General features: G+C 36.7%; 1 protein-coding gene across 6 annotated transcripts in view; it reads left to right on the forward strand.

Annotated features, from left to right (window-relative positions):
• The window catches only part of MARK1 (microtubule affinity regulating kinase 1), a 153,603-nt gene that overhangs the window by 80,044 nt on the left and 54,410 nt on the right, over positions 1–19,149 (forward strand). For all 6 annotated transcript variants that reach the window (XR_005010198.1, XM_036755229.1, XM_036755228.1 and 3 more), the window contains exons 4-6: positions 1,742–1,790; positions 4,408–4,473; positions 12,240–12,310. Coding sequence is in view for 5 of the 6 variants with exons in the window: in XM_036755229.1 (XP_036611124.1) it covers positions 1,742–1,790; positions 4,408–4,473; positions 12,240–12,310 (186 nt within the window). In the remaining variant the exon portion in view is untranslated. The remainder of the gene's footprint in view (positions 1–1,741; positions 1,791–4,407; positions 4,474–12,239; positions 12,311–19,149) is intronic.

Genomic DNA, 19,149 nt, shown 5'->3' on the forward strand with positions numbered 1-19,149 from the left:
ATTGGGACTATAGTGCACCCTTGATACAGTTGTGAACTGATCCAACCATTCTCGAGAGCAGTATGGAAGTATGTCCAAAAGGCTATAAAACTGTGCGTATCTTTTGACCTAGCAATACCTCTACTAGGTCTGTATCCAGAAGAGATCAAAGAAAAGGAAAAGGACCAAGTTGTACAAAAATATTTATAGTATGTCTTTTTGTGATGGCAAAGAATTGGGAATTAAGGGGATGCCCATCAGTTATGGAAGGGATGAATTGTTGTGGTATAGGATTGTGATAGAATACCATTGTGCTGTAAGAAATTATGAGCAGGATACTTTCAGAAAGACCTGGAAAGAGTTAATGTGAAATGAAGCAAAGTGAAGTGAGCAGAACCAAGAGGACATTGTACACAGTAACAGCAGTATTGTATGCTGATCAGCTATGAATGACTTAGCTATTCTCAGCAGTAGAATGATCTAAGACAATTCTGAAGGACTTATGATCAAAAATACTATCCAACCTCCAGAAAAAGAACTGGTGGGAGTCTTAATGTAAATCAAAGTATACGGGTTTTTTTTTTTTTACCATATTTTTCTTTTATTTTGGCTTATGTTTTCTTTTCCAATGTGGCTAATATGGAAATGTTTTGCATGACTGCGTGTGTGTGTGTAATTGCTTTACATCTCAGTGGGGGAGAAGGACAAGGGAAGGAGAGAATTTGGAACTTAAAATTTTAATAAAAGTTGTTCTTACATGTAATTTGCAAAAACTTAAAAAATTTTCACATAAAAAAAGAAATGATGAAGTGGATCGTTTTAGAAAAGCCTTGAAAGAATTGTACGAACTGATACAAACTGAAGTGTATAGAACCAAGAGAATAATTTATACAACAATACTGTGGAAGTAAATAATTTTGAAACACTTAGGAACTCTGATCAACATGATAAAGCCAACTGTCACTTTCAGAGGACTCATGATGAACATGCTGCTCACCCTCATATAAGAGATATGGTGAACTTAGAATGCAGATTTTAACTTTCTAAAAAACCATGTCTAATGTTAGAATTTGTTTTGACTGTAAATATTTGTAATAGATCTTATTTTTCTTGCTTTTTTGATGGATAGGAAAGGGGGATGTGGTAAGGAGAGCACTTGAAACTAAAAAATAAAATAAAATTGAATTAAAAAACAGTTATCAACAATTTTCATTTTATGGTTGACAAGAATGTTTCAGGAAGCCCAGAGGCATATTCCAGTATTACTTATGTTGTAAATCTCAGAATAGTTTATCACTAGAAAGTTGGGTATCAAGTTATGGCTTTTTTTGTCAGTTGCAATTCATTAATCTTCCACTAAAGTGAGACGTTTGTATTGGTAGTAGAAATGCCTTTACAGATCATGTAGCCATAAGGTACTGAATTGAAAAAATATGGAATATATGTACATATTGAATCATAAAATGTCATTTCTGGAAGAGACCTTAAAAATCATGTCATCCATCTTCATTTTGAAGATGAGGAAATTCAGTTTTAGAAAATTTAAATTATTTGCTCAAAGTTATTTGAGTAATTAGTAACAATGATGAAACCAAAACTTAGGTCTCTTGATACCAGGTTCAGTGCTGTGATATTGGAATAGGTTGTAAACTAGTCTCTTCTGACTGCATGTGATTAAGTCTGTGTAGCTCCTTTTGTTCAAATGAGATCATATTTAAAATTTTTACCAAAAACCTATTTAAATAACTGCTTTCTTTGACAGTTATTTCGAGAAGTACGAATAATGAAGATATTGAATCATCCCAATATAGGTATGTATTTTATTACTATATAGTTGTATAAGGTTTTTTATTGGAAAAAGGAGACAGTATTTAGAGATAAGTATAGGTAATCAAAGAGAAAAAGTGATTGTAGACAATCTGGAAAATGAAGTGTTTGTAAAAAAAAAAAACAAAACTGGTAAGTAGGTAAAGAATATTCAATAAGTAAAAAATAGCAAATGTGATTAGATATCAAAGTCTACTTACTACTAACTTACCTTTCGCATCTCTTAGTTAAATCTCTTTAAATTGAGATTATATGACTTTTAGCTATTCCTAATAAAAGGAATTCTCAAGATAGGTTTTTAATTCTTTGTAATTCCGTGTATTTTGGGCTCAATCATTAGTAATTCCTGTCAACAGCTCAGGTTTAATAGAAAATTATTAATACGTCAAATTCCTTTATGATAGACTTCACGACCATTTGAATCTTTAAGAAATTTTAATCTATTAATACTTATGTTAAGATTGATACAAACTTAAGGGGAGCCTACAAAATGAAACCTTGCAAAATCACTAAATTCATAAATAATTGTCAAATATCTTTTTATTCTGTACCTTTTTTTGTACTTGGTGTCGTTTCCTAAATCAGCATTCTATCCACTACTCTATCAGCTGCCTCTAAATTAATGATGTAGCTAATAAGTAAATAAGATGACTATAAAAATAGTTTCTTTTAAAATTACATTTTAAAAATCATGTCTGGAGAATGGAATAGCTTATGTTTATAAAGTTACAGAGTACTTTGCATATGTCAAACCATTTGTTCCTCACAATAAATCTGTGAAGAAGGTAGTTATAAGTATTATTATTCCCATTTTACAAATGAATGAACAGATTCAGAGAGGCAATTTTGTTGGTGTTTACACAGCGAGGAGGAACAAGTGCTAAAACCTAGGTCTTCTGCTCTTTTCATTACACGACGCTATCTCTCAGTAAAAGTGATGTGACCAGATGCTCCCCTTAAAGATGTCCCAGAAAATGCTGAATAAGCTTCACAGTGTCAATATCAGAGAAACTCAGTAAAAAGTAACATCTCTTGCCCTCTCTTCTGTCTCCTCTTTAACCATTTGGGTATTTAGTTTATTTTTGTTTTGCTTTTTAACCTTGAAGGATTTTGTCTTTCTTCTCCACCGCCCCCGGCTTAGCCCAGAGCAGGATCAGGTCACTGTACTTCTCCACTCAGGTGTTGGTAGAAAGCTGTGTGTTCTTAGAAGGTCTTTCTGCATGAAGCAGTTAAGTAGCTCTCTGAGAGTCAGTCATATTTATTGCCAAAGGATACCTCTCCTTGGAGTAACAAATACACTCTAGAAAAGTCACCCCTGACCCTGCTTCATAATCAGACAATATTTATTAAATGCCCACTCTGCACCAAGCAGTATACTAAGTATTAATTATTTCAGAATGTAGAAGTTAGGGCTACTTTGAGCTGGGAATCCCAGACAGAGGACTGTGGTGAAGGGAGAAAAGCCAGTTTATTAAATCTTAGCTCCAACAGGTACCTGGTCACACTGGGCCAGTCTTCTTGCTTTCCCTCCCCTTCTTTCTCTCCTTTCCTCAGATTTTTTATTGTTCGCACTGAACAAAGCCGAGACTTGAACTCTAGTTATTTGAGGACAAATTCAGTGTTTTTCCATCGCATTGCATTGCCTTCTCTTCCTCTCTTTGTTCTTCCTTTGACTTGAATTCTCTTCTCCTCATCATTCCTTCCTTTTTTGAGGGCTCCCATCAGTGTAAAGTGTTTCCATTTAGTTTATGGTTGGATAATGGCATCAGATCTGATTTTATAATGTATTTTAATTAATTTGTGATGCCGGAGTTTCCATAGTATTTCTTGTAGTTTTTTCTGTATTTCATTAACATTCTGGTTTTAACTGTTGGAAATCTGCAATTTTGTTTCTCTTTTCCGTGTATTTAATTCTGAACTTGTGATTATCAGTTTATCTGAAGGCTGCTTACATTTACCGATATGCTAATTACGTTTGACCTCAACTAAAAGTTTTGGCAAAAACTCACTAAAAACTTAGAATGTTAAGTTTTTAAGACTAAGAAGAGTGATGAAATTATGGCAGTGACCTATTGCTAACATCACTTGAGTCTTTTTTCTAGCATTTTAAAGACTAGAATAAAAATGAGGCCTCAGAGTCCAAAAAAAAATTCAGAAACAAATTTTAACAAAAAAATTTAACAAAAAAATCTTACAACTGTTGAATTATGAGTTACTTACATATTTAGTGCTGTATTAGGTATCTGTCACACATGAAAAAATTTGTTGTGTTCATTTTGCTTGGTATGTTATTTATGTTCATATAAAAGGAATGTTAATGTTAATTAGTTTTAATCTAATAAAATTTGTATAATCTCCACTAATATGTTTTGTACAAATGATTTTTGTAATAATAACCAGGGTGGCAGAAATTCTGGTTCCTTTTTTTCTCAATCAGAACATACAGCATTTTACGTAGTTAATAGTATGTAATAGTTGATTTTCAGAGTTCTATGAATTTTTTATTTTATTGTCTTGATCTTAAGTGATACCTACTATAAATGAATCTGTATTTCATCTTGCTAATTATGAAATTATATTTCTAATTTTTTTTTTTTTTAGTAAAATTATTTGAAGTTATTGAAACAGAGAAGACACTGTATTTAGTAATGGAATATGCCAGTGGGGGTAAGTGTGGCTACCTAAGGGGATAAAAATAACTGAAATTTGAAAAAAAAATTTTCAGAGTGTGGAATAACATCTAAGAATTATATTGTGTGTATATTTTAAATATTATTACTGAATCTGTTTTATTTTTGCCTTTCAAAAACCTAAAAATAATACTATATAAATGTAATGTTTACTTGTTTCTAACTGAGGCATTATATACTGCTTACATTTAACTTTCAAACTTTGGTTTCTCTTAGAGCCAGTCAAATACATATTCTGTAGCAGCATGTAAAGCTGCTTTGTTTTAGAAACTCATAACCTACTTACTGTGAGTTTCTAAAACTATTTTTCACAATTTGAAGATCTGGGTCACAAAGGGACACCTGTACTGTGCTTCATAAAGTTAACTATAGAAAAGCATATGCTAGCTTGAGAAGAAAAAAAAAGAAATTTACATGATAGTTTTGTTGTATATTAGAAAAGGAATAGCAAGTGGTATGTAGTAGATTTGCAGTTTCATGTGTAATCATCTTTTTTTATTGTATTATGCTATAGAAACGCTTGTTGTATTCCATAAATTAAAAATAAAATAAATTTTTAAAAAAGAAAAACATGTGCTAGACCAGTACTTGATTTACAGATTAAACTACAATAGAATCTCAATTTAAATACATTTTGGGAATAATCCATAAAATCTTAAGTTTGAGCCAAATATATTTCTAAATAAAATAGCAATGAATCTGAAAATATGGCAATTTAAGTATCAATGAAAAGAAATATAAAAAGGGTGAGTTTAGGATACTTCATTATTGAATACAATGCTGATTTCGAAAGAAGTTTCAACAGGTGACAGTGACCTGAGCTATTATTTCCAAAGACATGCAGTTATTTATCATGCTATAAATAGTATTCCTTTTACCTTTTCTCATCTACTTTAATTTTTAGGTCAGATGTCCTTATGTGTCAAAAATCATAGATTTGGTAGCATAAAATCCTTGACATGTAAATTACCTTTTTTCAGAAATAGGAAACTTCCCAGCAGGGCTTGAAGTTATTAAAAAAAAAAAAGATTGCTATTTATTGAGGTCTTTGGAGAAGGATTTTAGAGGTACATTTTATATATTGCTTATTCAGTGTCACCATTCAGTAAAGTAGATCCTTTGTCTTTGTGGGAAACTGAATTTCAGAATATAGTAATAGCAGGGGGTTGGTTTGCTAATCTAAGTGTGGAGTGTAACTGTAGGCTTTTGCCTTGAGAAACTGAAGTCAGTGGGTTTAGGGTAGTTATAGTTGTAAATAATAAGAGAGAAGGAAGAAAATGGATCAAAAGTGTAGGCAGTCATCTAAATTACAGGGGTCCCTGACTTAGGAATGCCCAATGTGTGTCTGATTTATGTATATTCATGCCATTTAACCACCTCCAAATAACTGTTCCAGTCAAATAGAACAGATTATACAACTCCTTACCTCTTCCAACTATCACAATTTAGGATTTACTTCTCTTTTCTTACTGGTACTACCCTACCCTCTCTGTAACCTACCAATCCCCTATATCATGCTAGCATCTTTAGCCTGTAGTTGGTCCAGGGCAAGGTTTGAGGTAGCAATAGTAATAGTATTATACTTTTCCCCTGACTCTCAGGTTCCAACAATCTTTTGTAGGTAACTGGTACAGAACCTCTGCTGCCCCTTGTCATCCTTTTTCTCTCAGTTCCATTCAGTTTGTTCTTATCTACAGGCTACTTCTCTCCTGCCTACAACACACGTATGTCTCTCTCCATACTCAAAAAGCCCTTGTGTGGTCCTTCCCTCCCCACTAGCTGTCTCACATATTTCCTCCCTTTGATGACTAAACTCGCTGAAAAGTCCATCTACAGTAGGTACCTCTACTTCCTTTTCTATCACACTTTTGACTTTCTAAAGTCTGCCTTCTGGCCTCCTCTTTCAACTGAAACCACTCTCTAGAAAGTTCCTACAGTTTTCTTAATTGTCAAATCTAATGGCATTCTCTCAGTCATCAGCCTTGACTTCTCCGCACATATTGACCCTGTGGATCATTCTCTTTTCCTTGATACTCTCTTCCCTCAAAGTTTTCTGGACACTACTCTCTCCTGGTTCTCCTCCTACCTATATGACTGCTCCTTCTCAGTCTCCTTTTGTGGATCTTCGTCCAAGCCATGTGGGCATCCCAAGGCTCTCTCCTGAGCCCTTTCTTTTCTACCTCTATACAGTTTCACTTTGTGGTCTCACCAGCCTCCAAGGATTCACTTGTCATCTCTGTGCTTGTCTTTCTTTGCTTATCATTTAGTTGTCATTGGTTAATCTGCTTATCCAATCCTAATCTCTGTGCTGATTTCTAGTCCCACATCTCCAGCCACCTTTGGGACACCTTGAACTAGATTTCACATAGACATCTTAAACTCAACATATCTAAAACTGAATTCATAATTTCCCCTTCCTCTCTGAAACCACCCCCTCTTCCTGACTCACCTATTACTGTTGAAGATAACCGCCATCGCCTCCTAGTCATCCGAGCTTGCAAACTAGGTGTCATCCTCAACTTCCTACACTCTCTCATCCCCCGTATCAGATCTGTTGCCAAAACTTGTCGATTTTACCTTTGTAACATTTCTTGTAAATGCCCCCTAATCTCCTCTGATATCGCCACCACCCTTGTGCAAGGCCCTCATTTCCTCATACCTGGATTGTTACAATTAAGCCTGTTGGTTGGTCTGCCTTCCACAAGTCTGTCTCCACTCCAGTCCATCCTCCATTCAAAGTAATCTTATTAGAACACAGGGCTGACCATGTCACCTCCCTACTTAATAAATTAGTCACTCCCTTTTGCCTCCAGGATCAGATATAAAATCCTCTGCTTAGTGTTCAGAGCCCTTTATAACCTGTCCCGCACCACCGCCATCACCACTTTTCCAGTCTTCTACCCTTACTCTCTCCCCACCCTCCCTTTCCTGCCCCATCATGTACTCTGTGATCCACTGACACTGATCTCCTCCTTGTTCTTAGTACAAGACACTATGTCTTCTGACTCCTGGCATTTTCACTGCCTGTCCCCTGTGTCTATGATGCTGTCCTCACCTCTGTCTCCTGGTTTTGTTGGCTTTCCGTTAGGTCCCAACTAAAATCTACCTATTACAGGAAGCCTTTCCTTCCTCCCACCCTTAATTCAACAGAGGGAAGGTTTTTTGCTACTTGTTATCTCCAGTTTATCCTGTACATAATTGTTTACGTGTTGTTTCCCCCATTAGACTGTGAGCTCCTTGAGAACAGGGCCTGTATTTTGCCCTCCTCTGAATTTCCACAGCTTGGCACAGTGCCTGTGCTATCCTTGTTGCTGCGTCGTCGTTACTGTCATTCAGTCGTATCTGACTCTTCATGTCTCTGTGGACCGTAGCGTACCAGTACTGTTCATGGCATTTTCTTGGCAGAGATACTGGACTGGTTTTCCATTTCCTTTTTCAGCGACCTGGTGCATAGTAGATGCTTGATAAATGTTTATTGACGGACTCCTAGATATTATTCTTCTGTTTTTGTTGTACTGTTCTTCCATGGTTCTCCTACCCGTCTGACTATTGCTTTTTGATTTCTTTTGTTGGACCATTATCCATGTCCTTCCCTGTAAGTATAGTCATAACTTTAGGCTCTAACCTGGGCCCTCTTCTTTCTCTCTCTTCATTGACTTTCTCTTGGTGATTTCATCAACTCCCATTAGTTCGAATGATCATCTTTATGTGGATGATTCCTAAATCTGTAAATCTAGCCTTCATCTCCCTCTTGTACTCTGGTCCCATATCAGTCACTTCCTTCTGGTCACATCCGCCTAGATGTTCCATAGGCTTCAGTGTGTCCCAAGTGGAACTCAATAGAAGTTTTCCTAAACCTGACCTTCCTCTTAACTTCCCTGTTTCTGTTAAGGTCACTGTAATCCTTCTTGTCAGCCAGGTTCACAACCAAGGAGTCATCCTCAACACTTTTCCTTTTTCCTCACCTCCCTTATCCAATAAATTAAAATAAAATAAAAGTCTTCGTAGTTCCAACTTGTATTGATCCCCTATCTCCTTTTCTAAGCCTTTCGCCTTAGCTCAAGCCCTCCTGACTTTTCATCTGGACTATTGCAAAAGCCTCCTAATTGTTCTCCCTGCTTCCCTGATCTTCTTTCTCTAACATATCCTACACACAGCTACCAAAATAGTCATCCTAAAGCGCTCTAAAGGGTCCCTGTTGCCCATGGGATAAAAATATTCATCCTGTTGGAAGCCTTTCCCGATTTTCTCCTTGCTTTCTAGGTTAGAGTTCTCTCTTTTATTTGCTTATCTCTGCCTGTTGTCTCCCCTTCTCAGTGCAATGTGAAGTTCTCGAGGCTAAGTGTAGTCAAAATTTTTAGGAGCTCCTGAAAAAGAAGTTTATTGCCCCACAGAATGTTTTGCCAACATCTTATCTTTCTATGCAGATAGCTCCATTTTGAGTCTTTACCTAACCAGGCTCACCACTGCCACCTGGCGGTTACACAGAGGTGGTATAGTTTCTTGTCTTAATAGTAGCTGCAACACCTAATACAACACCTTACATGTAGTAGGCTCCTGCTAAAAGCTTATTGAATTGAAATCAGTTTTGTCTAAGCTCCCTACCTTGTTTCCCTGCCCTCCCAGATGCCTTACTTTTGCTTTAACTTCTATGATGAAGGACCTAGTAGTACCATCTACTTTTCTTTAGGGTATTAGTGAAAAAAAGAAGAGGAAAGGAACCAGGTGTGAGGTTTTTTTTTTTAATGTTTAATGCTAATTTTTGTTTTCACATAACCTACATTTCTCCCTGTGTTCCTCCCCCTGGAGGCCATAGGTAAGGAACACTGCCTATGACATCAGATTTTTTTGATGTGTTCATTGGTTTTACAGAGATAAGATTTTACAGCCTTCTGTTCTCACTGTTAATAATAGTAAAAATCCTTTGAACTCAGTGTTTTGAGGGTTTCCTGCTTTAGGGATATAAAAGTAGAAAAGAAGCAATAAGACTAGGTGGACTAGAAAAACAAACCAAGCAATGGACCCTGTTCTTGTGTCTCCCTCCATATTACCTGACTACTTTTCCCTAACTTTAGGCCATGGCTTCAGAGCCAGCAATAGTGGCCATAAAACTGGGCTACTGCTCTTACGTTAAGGGTTGGGGAAATTTTTCACTTATTCATTCAAATTGAATGTGTTTTCCTTTGTAATGCTGTTTATATAGCACTAAATTTCTAGCAAATTACACATTAAATGGGCTTATAATGACCACTTATAACGTTTCTGGTCTGAGTTGTAAAAGACCTATACATACAAAGTGTTAGACAATTTTAAGAATTCCTAAGGTGAGCACTCTGCAGATGCTGTACAACTCAGATTCGTTTTGCTTTTATGAGTAGTCCCACTCCTGCTGTTTGGTTTCTTTTAGTTGAAATGCTTTGCCTACTTAGTGCTGTGACAGTGGTTTGGAAGCCATTCTTACGTTCTTGATATCTTCAAATGATATTGAATTAGTTCTGAAAAATGTGATACAGCATTCCTCTCCTTTCAAAGTTTTGTAGCTATCAGAGGCTTTCCAGTTGACAAAAAATAATAAAAAAATTTAAAAACCCTAAACCAGAAATACAACAGGGGGAACAAGGAATGAGGCAAATTTATCTGTGCTGGGTATGGATCAGTATGATTCTGGCTCACCAGTGGGACTTCAGTGGCTTTGGGAAAGCCGGGGCCTCCAGTTGGATGGTTTTAGCATCATTGTCAATAAGTCCAAATGATCGTAGGAAGACTAAGGTAAAGAACTACTCTGGGACAGCTCTATGCCAGACTAGCCTTGTAGACTCATTGAAGTTCCCTGAATTGGCCCTGTTACTATCTGTGTCTTTGAGGTCCTTCAGATTGAGAATTTCCTTTGACCATATGTATACTAAACCAGATCTCCAGGGATTTTCCCAGCCTGGACATACAACCAAAGGCAGGCTGCAATTTTCTTTTGTATTTGAGGAAAAGAGAGCCAAATGGCAATTTTCTGTTCTTTCTCTTATTCTTAACATCCTAGTATGTTCCAAGCACACAGTTCAAGGCTTAGCTCAAGTGTGCCTACTATATAAGGCCACTCCTAATTCCCAATCTACTGGGTCCTCCCACCCAAAATTACTTTTATATATGTATATACTTATATGTATACATGTTTTCCATCTAATAGAATGTGAGCTCCTTAACGGCAGGGGCCATTTTTTTGCCTTTTTATTCCCAGTGTGAGCTCAGTGCCTGGTACATGATAAGCACTTAATAAATGCTTATTGAATGATTGGTTGAATATATAACATATTCCCTTCACCTCCCCTCGCCCCTCCCATCATGCTCTTAAGATATTTTCATATATTAGCCTTTATCTCACATAAAACCTCGGCTTGTTACAATTGTTTTATTTTTAACATTTAAAAAAACAGCCTTGCTTCTTTAGACTTTCTCAAAAACCACTTCTGTTACATTTCTTCATATTAGACTAGGAATAGGGAACTATTCAGTCTTTGCTTTTTTAATTATAGTCATATGTAGTGTATAATATTTCATGGGGATATATAATATCCATTACCTTTGTAGCACATATAAAACAATATTTCATTGTAGTAAATATTCGTGTGTTAATACTAATTGACTATAAATATGTCTTTACTTAGTAATTAGCTTTCATACTATTTTGATGACTGGCATAAATACTGAAACCAAAGTGGGAAAACATTTTATGGAAGAGTTAAGTGGTAGAATAGGCTAGAAGAATTAGATGGCTTCTACTGCTTTCAGATTCAAATCAACAAACATTTATTGAGTACTTTATGTTTATTACTGTGCTCAGCCCTGAACAAATGGGAAAAAATAATAGCTAGTGCTTATCTAGCATTTTAAGGTTTGCAAAACGCTTTACAAATATGAACTCATTTTATCCTCACAACCCTGAGAGATAGGTGCTATTATTATCCCCATCTTTACAGATGAGGAAACTGAGGCACAGAGTGGGTTAAGTGACTTGCCCAGGGTCCCACAGATAGTAAATCTCTCTCTGAAGCTGGATTTGAACTCAGGTCTTATTCACTCCAACTACAACACTCTCTCCACTGCACCACCGGCTGCCTCCATGTACCAGGTACAGAAGCATGATGCTATCTGAAGCTTTGAGGAGTTTGCTGAACAGTGGAGGTGACAGTGGTACAGAAAGCAGGTCCTATAGATGTTTACAGAGGGTGAGACACAGGGTGGGCTGGAATAGTGAGGTGGACTTTATGCAGAAGATGGGGTTTTAGTTAGAGACTGGAGAGTAAAATGTGCAGGAGAAGGTCATGACAAGGTGACTTTTGTTGTTGTTGAAGTGTTGTAAATCTTGGATGTTCGAGGAGCCCAAAAATACATTACAAAGCCAAATCTGAGTTATATTGGTGATTTTTATTTTGATGACCTAATAATAGAGAATTGACTTGACTGTATTTCTAAGAAAATGACACCAGAAAGCAAGGTTTTCTGGTTGTACATTATGTATATACATTTTTATAAGTTTTATTAAAGTATGACATCTGGTTACGATCATATTTTTACATGCAAGCAAGCTTTTTCACCCGAGTCTAATAGTTTATTAATGATCCGTTATTAATTAATAATAGACAAAAATTGTTGGCCATATGGCCTCTGTGAAAACAACTTGAAATTGCATATATCCTTAAATTGAAAAATAATGCTTATTTCACTTTCTGCTTTACCTTTATGACTTAGGTGAAGTGTTTGATTACTTAGTTGCCCATGGAAGAATGAAGGAGAAAGAGGCTCGTGCAAAATTTAGACAGGTATGGAAAGTATTTTCCTGATATTTTCAGTGACACAAATAATGGACAATGTCACAAGGTTGGAAAACAATTCAAAAGTGGTACTTTTAAAAATAAAAAGTAAAATTTGGGGTTTTTTATACTGTAGTATGCGCTGTTGTTTTTTTTTTTAAAGGAAATATTCTCTTAAAGAAAAAGAGATCCTAATTTAAATAGTTTTGGTGGTTATTTTTAGGCCCTTGTAAATTAATAAGGAGCCACATTTTTCTAACTGTGACTCACCACATTAACACTTTGTGCATCTTGGAATAGAGGTTACATTTCTGACAAAGATATTCCTGATTTAGTATTATGCATATATGTATATGCATATATATATATAAATAATGAGTCTCTGTGTAATAACTTTGAAACTTAAATATAATCTCTTAAGCCTCTTGAATGAATGAATGAATGAAAAAGCATTTACTAAGTGCATACTGTGTGCCAGCAGAAATTATAACAATATTCACTATAATTTTATCTGAAAATTTAACTGATATAAATTAGAGGAGACCAAAAGAGCCCAGAAAGTGCTTTAACAAACATTTGACTTAATGTTTGAAAGAAAAGTGTGGCTGCCAAAGGCAACACTGGAGTAGGATATAAATTCATTTGTAAAATCTTCCAAAGAAATATTATGGAAAATTATGATCAGCACCATCTTACTAAGCAGAGAGAAGCAGTGAAGGGTAAAACTAGTTTAAAGAAAGTTGGTAAAGATAGCCAACTAAGCAAAGTCATCCTTAGAATATTCAGGAATAAAAATGAAAGAATGATTGCAAACAGAAGAAAAAAAAGGAAAAGATTTGCAAAAACTGTTTTCTCCATCAAAGATGGTGAAACTGCAACACTTGGACCTTAACATCAGAGTCCAAATGTACTTGTTGAGGAGCTCTAAATGGCACTAAGGATAAGAAAGCCAGGAAAAGTAGCAGGTTTGGAGTAAGGCTATATAGATGAGACATGTGCTAGAGGTAATACATTTGTAATTATGATGAGGGATCAATTTACAAAATAGCTAAAGGAAGGGAACATGCCAGAATGGGGGAAAAAGACCACCAAACCTTATTAATAATTCAAAAAGGTGACTGGAAAAACATCAGTAACTCCTGACCTACCTTCCTACTCTCCAGTCCATATGATGTCTTTATGAGAGTCCTATATGCACAAATCAGGGGAAACCTACATGAGGGTATTAGTGGCAAACAATCAGGTTTTTGTAGGTGATAATTTTAAATGGGCCACATTGTTATCATTTTCATAATTAGCTTGAAAGATTTAGACACTAGGAGATCTATTTTGCTTATTATTTGTTGATTATGAAAAATCGTTTGACTGACTAGAACAGAATATGCACTCAAACATGTTGTTAGAACAAGATGTTTCCTATCTGCATACCATTATCATTCAAGATTACTTGGAAGATGTCACAACACAAATAACACTGTTGAGTGATACACTGGTAATAAACATCCCATGAGGCGTAAAATGGAGATAATTATTCCCTGAAAGTATTCTTCCTTGTGATATAGGAGATCCAACATGGAGTCCAGGTTGAAGAATTGTGGATGGTGAGGTTTTCCAGATTCTCTTGTTCACAGATGAAATTGTGATTTAACAAGCCCCAGAACACTGAAGAATCTCCCAGATGCAGTCTGTAACTACTTAGCAGTTTAGCCTATCCTATCCACACAGGCAAGACCAAGTGCTTGAAGAAGGTCTGTTTTCTAGATTTCAACATACATTTGGAAGCATGAAGCTTGTACAGCACTGGCTTGGAAAAGCTGGGTCCAAAGTTGAACAGGAGGAAAGGCAGCAGGATTGCCTTCAGGAAATTCCGAAGTTCTTTTACTGACCCCAAACGTCTCGTGAAATCAAAGGTCTACCTTTCTACCTTTTCAATAGTAACTTTTTTTGGTGTTGCTGGCAGTGAGATTAGTAACACCACTGCTCTTGAAATCCTAAAAATGAATACCACACTGATAGTAATGGAGAGATACATGGTATATATGAACAGGCAAGCTGTACCTTATAACCACTGAGAAACTGTGAAGAACGGGTGTGAAGAACGGGTATAAAGAATGTCATAAGAGAAATAAATATAATTTGGTCTTGTGGAATAACAGGTGTCATGTGAAGTGTGACAAGTAGATAGTATTCCATTTGTGTACTCGGAATATCAAGAGAAAATGAGGAAAGTCTTTAGCACATTAGATGAATCCCCTGTGACGTGGACCAGAATAATCATGGCTAGAGCAGGCACGAATGAGTTGCAAAACATATTGGAGAGATTTCCAAGATCAGTAAGCTCATGGATTGATTTGAGTATGTGCTAAGCACTGTACGAAGTGTTGAGGATACAAATAGAAAATTAAGTGTTACTGTTCTTTAGGAGTTGACATTCTCATTGGGGGAGACAGCATAGTTAAAAGTAATAGAATATGCTTGTGGATCCATAAAAAGCACATCTAGGAGCTAAACTGTACAGAACTCTGGTATACATATATATTACATAGAGTTTTAGATATTGTCGTCCTTCATATTCAAAGATGACACTGCTGTTGTGGTTAGTATTTATGTTTTTGGTTTTAAAAGAGAGATATGTTTTGTTTAGTGATGTTAGATAAGCAAGGAAGAAATTCACTTTCACAGCTTGAATCTGGGACAAAGATTCTCACAGAAATCAGATATGGAGTTTTTGAAATAAATCCAATGTATATTGAATTTCCAGTAAACTCAAACTATAGATGGCTTCTGAGATTTATCCTAAATCTGAAAATGTGTGACCTTGTGAAGTCTTTTTTATAAAGGTGAACTTTTTCAGGGGCAGCTAGGTGGTGCAGTGGGTAGAGCACCAGCCCTGGCATCAGGCAGTAGGACCTGAGTTCAAATTCAGCCTCAGACACTTGACACACTTACTGGCTGTGTAACCTTGGGCAAGTCACTTAACCCCCAATTGCCTTGCCTTCCCCCATCCAAAAAAAAAAAAGTGAACTTTTTGTTTAGCTATCAACAATGCCTTACTTTGTAAGGTCTCTATTTATGGTTCATCAGAAAAATAAGTTATCCTAATTACTCAGTTAGTTTATTATCAGTCTTCCTTAAAACTGGTAAATAGCAAATTCACCTTATCTAAAATTTATTATGAGATATTGGAGATCTTTCAGAAAATGTTTTTAATAACTGAAATATTAGATTTTCTCTTAAGTGGCCACAGGTAAGCCACAGAATGTTTCAGGTAACTCTCTAAGATTTTAAGTTTCAGAGGTGTTGTCCATGTGTTTCAGTGGAGGAAGTGTGTACACTGGAATTTTTCCATATTGAGAAAATCACAAATCCAGACTTCCTCCCCCCAAAAAAGTCCTAAAAGTACCTAGCCTTGTGCCCAGAGCAATTTCTAAAAGTATTTATGTCTAAACACCTAACCTTTGTTGATTCCTGTTGTTTTTGATAAAGAGATAACATTGGCAACTGAGGCATTAAGTTTATTTATGCTTGGATGAAAATTAGTTTCCTCTTAATAATCAGTGGAAATATCATAAAATTTTATGTATTATTATTATTCCTTCTGGGTTACCAGAAATATCTACAAGAAAAACCTGCTTACAATTAAATAGATTAGATGTTTTTTGAAAGCTTGACATAATTTATTTTCTTAATTTTATTTTTCTAATCTTGTAAGTAAACTGCCTTTGCAAAGTCTATAGAGCAGTTATTGAAGGTATAATATCTGCATTTCTGGAGCTTATGATGCTTAGTAAAAGGGGAGTCCAAACAGAAAAAAATCACAGATGATTATTAAAATTGAATTGTTTCCAAAGTAGACAGACACTTGTTTCACAGGACCTGTAGTGTAAGAGACTTTTGAGATCAGATAATTCAACTCTATCATTTTACAGATGAAGAAATTGAGACCCAAAGTATCTTAGCAGTTTCCCCAGAGTCACACAGGTAGTAGGTAATAAGTGAAGGAGCCAGGATTCAAGCCCCCAGGTCTTCTGACTTATCCCCTGAAGTCAGCTGTAGAGCACTTCATGAAGTAGGCATTGAAATATTTGTTAAGTTAATGGATTTGTTATTTAAGTGGACTTTTGTGGAGGGTCATAGGATCAACTAATGACAACTGGTAGAGATCTTAAGAGTCCAAATGGTCCAGCATTTATGAGTCTTATGGGATGAGAGGGCATGGATGGTCACCTGTATAGTTAGAGTGAGTACCCAAAGCAGTGAGATCACAGATACATCAAATTACCCAATTGTGGATGTTGATCAATATAAATCCAAAATGGAGGAGAAAAAGGTTGTAATTTTTTTCGATCTTTATTCCCTTTTTTATAATGTGTGTTATTCTCTGGCAGTATGTAAAAATAACATAGTTTTTAAAATTCTGAAAAAAAGGAACATTCCACAAAAAAACAAATCAATCTGTCATTTAGTTGTGTTTTTTGATTAAAGCTATCTTCTTGTTTGTAAATGGTATTTTAAGAAGTTCCGGGAATTCATGGGGGGTGGAGCCAAGATGGCAGCTGGAAAGCAGGGACTTGCTTAAGCTCTACCCCAAATCCCTCCAAACACCTGTAAAAAAATGGCTCTGAACAAATTCTAGAGCTGCAGAACCCACAAAATAGCAGAGGGAAACAGGTCTCTATCCCAGGAGAGCCTGGATGGTCGCCAGGAAGGGTCTATTGCACGGTGCTGGGAGCAGAGCACAGCCCACCATGGGCCACGCCAGGACAGACCAGACTTGGAGTCACCCAGCTGGAACAGGCCTTAGGGCCATGAATCATTGAGCTATGGCAGTTACCAGACTTCTCAACCCACACATGCCAAAAAGCAGGTTAGTTGGAAACTGCGGGATCGAATTCAGAGCAGTTCGGACACCAGCCCTGGGGGTGGCAGTTGCAGCAGCAGGAAGCTCCTGAGGCTGCCTCCAGAGCTCCAGTGTCAGCTGCTTCCCGAGTCCCTGGCTCACATGGGAAGAATCTAGCAGCGGATAACAGCTAGAGTGCAAGGAGCGCTTTGCGGGCACAAAGGCAGGTTCTCTTGCTGTGCCCTGCTTGAATCTGCATTGCGGTCCTGGCTGGTGGTTCTTGGGGGAGGAGGAGCACTGCTGTGACAGAGCCTGGGGTGATGGTGGAGTAGAAGTAGCTCTGAAAACAGCAGTACTTGGACCCTAAAGCTTGGGACAAAGTTCTCTCTACTCTACAAGCAGTCATACCCTGACAAAAAGCTCAAGGGTCAGGTAGTTGGCTGGGAACATGAACAGGCAGTGAAAACAAACTCAGACTCAAACTCAAATACCTTAAAGAATAGACTAACCCAAATGGCAAAAGAGCTCCAAAAAGCCAGTGAGGAGAATGCCTTGAAAGGCAGAATTAGCCAAATGGAAAAGGAAGTCCAAAGGACCATTGAAGAAAATACCACTTTAAAAATTGGATTGGAGCAAGTGGAAGCTAGTGACTTTATGAGAAGTGAAGATATTATAAAACAGAACCAAAGGAATGAAAAAATGGAAGACTGCGAAATATCTCATTGGAAAAACCATTGACCTGGAAAATAGATCCAGGAGAGATAATTTAAAAATTATTGGACTACCTGAAAGCCATGATCAAACAAAGAGCCTAGACATCATCTTTCAAGAAATTATCAAGGAAAACTGCCCTGATATTCTAGAACCAGAGGGTAAAATAGAAATTGAAAGAATCTACCAATTGCCTCTTGAAAAAGATCCCAAAAAGAAAACTCTTAGGAATATTGTCACCAAATTCCAGAGTTTCCAGGTCAAGGAGAAAATACTGCAAGCAGCCAGAAAGAAACAATTTAAGTATTGTGGAAACACAATCAGGATCTAGCAGCTTTGACATTAAGAGGTCGAAGGGCTTGAAATATGATATTGCAGAGGTCAAAGGAGCTAGGATTAAAACCAAGAATCACCTGCCCAGCAAAACTGAGTATCATGCTCCAAGGCAAAATATGGATTTTCAATAAAATAGAGGACTTTCAAGCTTTCTCAGTGAAAAGACCAGAGCTGAATAGAAAATTTGATTTTCAAACACAAGAATCAAGAGAAGCATGAAAAGGTAAACAAGAAAGAGAAATCATAAGGGGCTTACTAAAGTTGAACTGTTTTGTTTACATTCCTACATGGAAAGATGATGTGTGTAATTCATGAGACCTTTTTCAGTATTAGGGTAGTTGAAGGGAATATACCTATATATACATACATATACATATAGAGAGAGAGCACAGGGTGAGTTGAATATGAAGGGATGATATCTAAAAAAATGAAATAAATTTAAGGGATGAGAGAGGAATATATTGAGAGAGGGAGAAAGGGAGAGATAGAATGGGGTAAATTATCTCACATGAAAATGGCAAGAAAAAGCAGTTCTGTTGGAAGGGAAGAGGGGGCAGGTTGAGGGGGAATGAGTGAATCTTAATCTCATCGGATTCAGCTTGAGGAGGGAACAGCATACACACTCAATTGGGTATCTTACTCCACAGGAAAGTAAGGGGAAGGGGATGAAAAAGGGGGGGATGATAGAAGGGAGGGCAGATGGGGGAGAAGGAAATCAAAAGCGAACACTTTTGAAAAGGGACAGGGTCAAGGGAAAAAATTAATAAAGGGGGACAGGATAGGATGGAAGGAAATATAGTTATCCTTTTACAACATGAGCATTGTGGAAGTGTTTTGCGTAATGATACATGTGTGATCTATGTTGAATTGCTTGCCTTCCTAGGGAGGGTGGGTGTGACGGGAAGAGGGGAGAGAATTTGGAACTCAAAGTTTTGAAAGCAGGTGCTCAAAAAAAAAAAGT

Source organism: Trichosurus vulpecula, chromosome 4, assembly GCF_011100635.1.
Source record: "Trichosurus vulpecula isolate mTriVul1 chromosome 4, mTriVul1.pri, whole genome shotgun sequence".
Lineage (NCBI taxonomy): Eukaryota > Metazoa > Chordata > Mammalia > Diprotodontia > Phalangeridae > Trichosurus > Trichosurus vulpecula.